General features: G+C 35.5%; 1 protein-coding gene across 1 annotated transcript; it reads left to right on the plus strand.

Annotated features, from left to right (window-relative positions):
- The first annotated feature begins 366 nt into the window (after window positions 1-366).
- Window positions 367-6,828, plus strand: LOC136816297 (uncharacterized). Its single transcript, XM_067072625.1, has 6 exons — window positions 367-390; window positions 1,770-1,995; window positions 2,796-2,891; window positions 3,604-3,764; window positions 4,165-5,961; window positions 6,323-6,828. Exons 1-6 carry the CDS (start codon window positions 367-369, stop codon window positions 6,368-6,370), a joined length of 2,352 nt encoding a protein of 783 aa, XP_066928726.1. The 3' UTR covers window positions 6,371-6,828.
- The last annotated feature ends 216 nt before the right edge of the window (window positions 6,829-7,044 follow it).

The following is a 7,044-nucleotide window of genomic DNA, read 5'->3' on the forward strand; positions in this document are numbered from 1 at the left end:
GGGGTTTCTTCTGGGAGATGGAACAGACGTACGAAAAAAGAGAAATAAAAAATTGATGAATATGAAAAAATAAAGAAAAGAAGGTTCTTACGCAACGAAAGAAGATTTTTTTTCAATTTTTTTTCCTTTATTACGTCTTTCTTATTTCATATCTTTTTTTGCACCTGCGAAATTTGTCGTCCTACGTCTTATTTTATCTTTGATTCAAACCACCGACACAATCTCTTTATTTTCTCATAAATTCACTACTACACCTTAAAATGTTTGATACATCCTTAGGCTAACCCCCGAAAAGTGAATAAATGATTTATTTAGCTTCATCTATATTTCAGTTTTGTATTTTAACTCACTTCATGCAGGGGTGTCATGTATGGCAAACCTGACTTCCTGGTATATTTCGAAACATGATTTTTTGTGATTCAGTGTTGGTAATTTTGTGCAAATATGGAATTGAGAATTTCGATTGGTGAGTATATTGGTCCAAATGACGTCAATTGGAGAAAGTCTTTTTAAATAAAAACGCCTCCTAGTAATCTTAGACTTATATTTTGTTTATTATCGCTTGACACTAGATGACGTAATGATAAATGTCAAAGCGAATTGGATATTTATCTCTCCCTCTTATTTCCGTATTAGTTCAAATATCAAAGTTTGGAATGAGTTCAAAATACCAGTATATTGCCACATAGACTTACACGTCTTTTGACATCAATAGCATATCCTATTGAACTGTACTACAAAGATGGGATCAGCGAAAATAATTAAATCGACATCCGTTAGACCGTTCATTATTTAACTGTTTCTCGTTGCTATGGGCTACTATCTTTGAACGATCATTGGCTCTTTTGGTATATTTACCTATTCAATCAAAAGCGAGAAACGAAATGGTTATTTAGCAAGAGCCCTTTTCTTTATTTGCACAGAACTTATTTAGTGTGCATACAGTGGGCGATTTCTGTACAGTGAGGGAAGATTTTGCTTTTTTGGAAAATAGTTTTTGAATGATTACAGAAAGAAGGAAGTCGGGATGAAAAGTTTGCAATGTAAGCTTTGCTGGTCTTATGGCGTAAAGAATGTCATTTAAATGTAAAAGTTGGGAGGCTGAAAGATAAAATTCGCTGGGAATTTCAGAAAAAAATCTCATAATGCTCAAATATGGGGAGGCTGAAGTCTCCCCAGTCTCCCCGCTTCCGCCGGGCCTGCACATTTAAAATTATTGCAAACTTTCAACAGTTTCATAATAAGATTATAAAGAGTAATATTACCGTTTATCAGATTAAAGTGATCTCTATCGTGTTGGATTGCGGTCATAATTAGTCGTAACAAGTTGTACACAGTTCTTGCTCTCGAACCAAAGCATAAAAAGGTAGGCTAGTTAGACTAAGTGTAGTGTGGAGGAAGTTTTTCAAAGTCTTATGTTCTCCGATTACCGGTGATTACGTAATGAATAGCGCAAAAAATTGTGAAATCAAAGAAGAGTGGGCAATATGACGTGGGCAATGATATAAGATTGATTTTTTCCCGTTAAATTTGTAAATCACAGCAGAACACCAACACATTGCACCAATAGGCTTTTTTGGTATTTTAGTGGAATTATGAAAGGTTTTGAGCAAACGCACGCCAAACTTTGAATATGTGATTTCAAAGAGTGTGCAAATTCACTACAAAAGACTGCAACGATTCAGCTTTGATGTTCATAGACTATAGACACTGCAATATATTATATCTCAATATCTCAATAACTAATACTTTAACTACATGTTTTTTAGACGGGAAAAAAGGAAATATTAGAACAAACAAACAGAATCAAAAATGAGACTTCACCCGAAAGTCAAAGAAAATTTCCGTTCAATAAGAATGATGTGGTTCTTGCCAAATACGACAATGAAGTATTTTATGCCAAGATTGTTTTGATCAACTATAAACGTGAATATGCCAAGTGTTTATTTGATGATGGCTCAAGAGAGGATATACCTTTCCAAAATATCTTTGATGGTAAGCATTGATTGGTTACTAGACCCCCCAATAAAACTAAAACTTCTCAGAATCCCTGCCGCGAAAAGTCCAAATAGAGCCCAAACTTTGATTACAACCTTTGATTGATTAGGTATTGGTAATGCACAAATTAGCGACGGCTATAAAGATATGTTAGGACGTCCTGACAGGAAACCAATAAAAACTATCTGTATTTCCAAACCATTTTTGATGTTATAAGTATTAATTAGTTACTAGACCCCCAATAAAACTAAAATTTCTCAGAATCCCTGTGAAAAGTCTAAAAAGCCCAAATTTACAACCTTTGATTGGTTTGGTGATATAAATACAATAGTGACGACCATTAAGCCCCCATTAAGACATGTCAAAACGTCCTGACATGAAGAAACCTAATAACAACTCAATGAATGTCGAGAACTTAAGAAACACAACAAAACCTTGGTTGGCCCCAACTGTCACTTCAGACTAAGGTGGTCTTGTTAAATCACTTTCTGGTGTCCGGGGGAAACCAGAAATTAAGCCTCAGGAATTATTTGTTCTTGATTTAGATTACGTAGTCATAATATTTCTATCACGGTATTTGTGTCCTTAGTAGCATTTTTTTCTACTAACATTGAAATCCAATCAATGTCTTTTCATTTCGAAAATGTTTGACTTTAAAAGTGAGGTAACCATACAATAAAGTACAATAAGTTCCTCATACAATAAAGATGCCTAAACAATCCCGTTCACACAGACTTGAAGTTGAAAACCCAATTTGTAAAAGTATGACTTAAAATTCTCCAATTTTCCATTTGTAGTGAACGAAACGACCTCGGACATTATTTGTGTGGTATGTAAAAGTGATGCTACTGAACTCAACAACGATATTGTTCTTTGTGACAACTGTAACGTAGGTAAGAAAGAAATACTATTGGTTGACGTACAAAAATATTTGGTTTGATCAACTTAAGACCCTTAATAGAACAAATTTCGCATTCAGGGGTATAACTAATTTCCGCGACAAGATATTTTGGTCCATATTCGACAAGATTAGTTACTTTATTGTCAAAAAACGGATCGCTCGGGAAAATAAGTTTTCACAAAAATTAAAATGCTAGTTTTTGAATGCTCACAAAATTAGTTTTCACCAAAATTGTTAAATAGAATGGGCCTTTTTCAACTTTTTTTAGACCCAAATACAATATGATCATCTACTTTTTCCGGGAAAAAGAGCTTTATACACCCCCTCGCTTCCATTTTCACTCCATCCTTTAATACCCTAACGTCCGATTTATTTTCCTCACTTTCGAACAGACGTTTAAAATCCCAGACCTTAACATTACAAAGTAGTCCCATTTTAAGAGTTTGAGGAGGTAGTCATATAAATGTGGTTTCCTATTGCAACATAACTTGGCGTAGCTTGGCGCATTTTTAACTTTTCCTGAGGGAACTTGTACTCCAAAAAGAGCTGATAAAATTTCCTGTAACACGAGCATGAGGGTGAAGGAGTGAAAATTCGTCAACACAAAGATGTCCAAACACCCGAAAGTTAAGATTCCTTTTTGGAGTTCCATCTTCTCTTTGGTATCACTATTCTTATCAATGATATTCACTTTTAATCTTTAGGATTTCATCAAAAATGTCACGAACCAGTCATCCCTTCAGATGTTTTGAAGCCAGAGGCACCATGGAAATGTGTTTACTGTTCAGACGGTTTGAAAAATCCGTACGTCGAGTCCAACCCCTTCAATGAAAATGAGGCTGAGACAAAAGAAAATAACAATAAAGTAAGTATGTCCATCGGGCTCTTCCAGAAAATGTCTGTACATGGGGGTGGAGGATATAGTTTCCGGGGGATAGTGAAAAGTTTAGAAAATTTACCCTGACCAGGGAGTAAACTTGCTCTGTTTGGGGGTAATTTTGCTCTGTTTGAGGGTAATTTTAATTTTCCATGGGGTCAACTGATGCTTGTCCGGGGGGTTAGAACTGCTGATCAGGGGGTCAAAAGTCACAATATCCAGGGGGGGGGGTAAATTTCCAGAAAATGTTGCGGTCGCTATCGATTTATATCGAGAAGAGCTCATAATTGCGGTAGATACGGACATAAGTCTTATAGACCTAAAATGATATAGAAGACCTAAACAGATGTATAACAAGCTAAAATAGATTATGTTTCATTTTTTTCAGGAGGAAAAAGAAGGATTCCAAGAGGACATTAAACCCGAGGAAGAAATTGAAAATAAAATTGAGGAGACGAAAACCAAAAAAGATGAAATAATTACGGATAATCTAGTTGAAAAAAGTCAATGCGATATTTCAAAGGAATCTGTTACCACTTTAGAAGATGTTGATAATAATCTTGAGGATTCGACTCAACAATCACCACAAACTTATGGTGAACAAGTTGTTATTGCGCATGCGGATAGCACATCAAATGACGATCTCATTGTTGATATTGTGAATGAAAATTCAAATAGTGAACCACAAGTCGTTATCCAAGAGGTTAAGGAAAAAGTTGAAGAAACCGACAAAGTTGAAGTAACTTGCCCACAACAAGCATCAAGAACTGTAAAACAGCAAAATAAAGAAAGATATTTGAGAGACTTTCCTAATCATAACTGGCTTTTAGAACGTTTAAAAACGGAGAAGAAATTAAACTCAAATGAAATCGAGAAAATTGAACAGACAGTATACAAGCAACATAAACAAGAAACACAGCAACACGATAACCATGACTTCATGAAGAAATTTCTGCTAGAAAAAAAATCCAAAAACTTGAAACTAGACTTGAATAACAATAATTCATCGATGAAAACGACAATAGTAATACCGACAGCAAACTTAGTACATTCGACAACAACTAAAGTCAAAACACCTGTTACTCCATGTAATGAGAATCCTATCTTCGTTAAAAAGCGAGAATCGCCGGATGGAAAATCCATTGATATACCAGCCAGACCAGTAGTCGAATTAAACATTCCCAAAATAACCAAAGAATTTTTCAGTAACGTAAAACCAAGTTCACCCAATATGTGTGCACAAAGCAAACAGACTAAAATCGAATTCCCAAGTAATAACAATCATATCAAAATTAAAAGACAGATATCTGATATACGCCATAGCCGTCCAGTACCACAAATATTCTCACCATCAATTTCTCCTCCGATCAGTTCTTACCGACCTTCCCGATCACCGACAAGCCCATTGGAAGAAACAAAGACAAAGATATACCGACCAGAAGACATTGAACGGTGTTTGATGAACGTATCTCCTGTTGAACATTCAAAATTCGTTTATCATCAACCAGTTTATCGGGAAACTCGGGAAACGACAATTTATCCGATTGCCGAGGATGTGTTTACCGAGGTTCAAGATATTCGACGAGTACATCATCGTCCATCATTTCCATATTACCGAGACCGAAAATCTCCGTGCAAATCGAGGCTACATTCTGAATCTAGTGTAGAACTACCACAACGGTCTAGACTTCAATCTCATCCTTTCTTCGAGCCAAAAGAAACAGAGAGATATGCAAAGAACATTGAGAAATCGCCAGCTAAACATGCACATAAAAGACTTTTAAGTGAGACTAAGTATGATTCACAACCTAAACATCTGACAACTCTAAAACGACCTTCTTCTGGGGATTCATACCACGATATTCCACTTAAACGACGCTTTCCAGCAAGTGTTTCTTCACCGATATCCACCGTCTATCATCATCCTTCAACCATACTCTCACCAAACACACGCACTTCATCGTTTCCAAGAAGTCAAGAAGTATATTACCGCAAAGAAGAATTCTTCGTTTGCTCGCCAACAAACTCTAAATCGCCTAAAACGTACCAACAACAAGAACTGAAAAAAACCCAACCGAAAGAATTGAAAACTTTGAAGAATCATAATTGCTTGAGTTGTGGAAGGCCAGCTCAATTGTTGTGCTCAGCATGTCGTTTGGTTCGATATTGCTCAAGAAAATGCCAGGTAGGTCGACTTAAATATTCTAATGTCCCATTAAAATCTGATTAGAAGCTTTTCAAGAGATTTCTATCCTAATTACGATCCCCTACGGCTAAATGGCACAACAATGCCTTATGATTCTTTGTGACATTTTTGATTCTACACTTTCTGTACAAGCTGGAAAAATTGGGTGAAAATACCCAAGAAAATAATTGTCGCACTTCCCTCCTTTCCTTTGGACACTAAATTCATTGAATGATATTTCTACACTGGCCCATTTAACAACAACTTGCGAGAATGTTGCTGCCTAAGGAAAAAGGAAAAAATCCACCTACGAGGAAGTCATCAATTTAATAGATGTTTCCTTCTTTTTCTTCTGTTATAGCTCGATGACTGGAAGGAGCACTTATACCAATGCAACATCAAAAAATAAATTCATTTCTTGTTTATTTGTTGTTAATATAATGTTAAAATTTTGTCAACATTTTCTCGAAATATTTATGACGTAATGTTATACTAAGGAAATATTTGATAAGTTTGAAGGGAGAATTGATGCAAACGCTTCCCATACAACATTCCCGCACATAAAATTGAAATTGCTGAAGTATCGAAGACTTAGAAATATCGGATATTACTTTTCGCGAGCGAATTCTTGTGACCGAATTTTTTAAATTACTTTCTTCGAGGGTGAAATATAAAAAATAAAGTGTTCATTCTTTTTACTTCTTTAGTTTTACTAAAATATATATTTTGATTATTTTTTGTTATTTTGTTTGTTGTTGTTGTTATGTATTTTCAAATAACAGAGTGTAAATATAACGCGGGAAATGTATTATGCAAATATCACAATAAATGCCGTTGAAATAAAGAAAAAGGAAAGTAAATAATGGAGCCGTTGTATTTCAGCCTTAGCCTTTAGGAGCACCCCCACCCCGCAAATGGAGTCTCTGATCACTCCAAAAAAGGACACACCTCAACAAGAACTGTGGTTGAATCTCGACTGGATTTATTAATACTCCCTTCTCACAGACCCGGTAGCATTTTTTCAGCCAGTGTGGATAAAAATAACTATATTCCCATATTTTTAAGGCTGGGGATTTCAATTCT

The sequence above is a fragment of the Clytia hemisphaerica genome, unplaced genomic scaffold (genome assembly GCF_902728285.1).
Source record: "Clytia hemisphaerica strain Z4C2 unplaced genomic scaffold, Clytia hemisphaerica genome assembly, whole genome shotgun sequence".
NCBI classification, from domain to species: Eukaryota; Metazoa; Cnidaria; class Hydrozoa; order Leptothecata; family Clytiidae; genus Clytia; species Clytia hemisphaerica.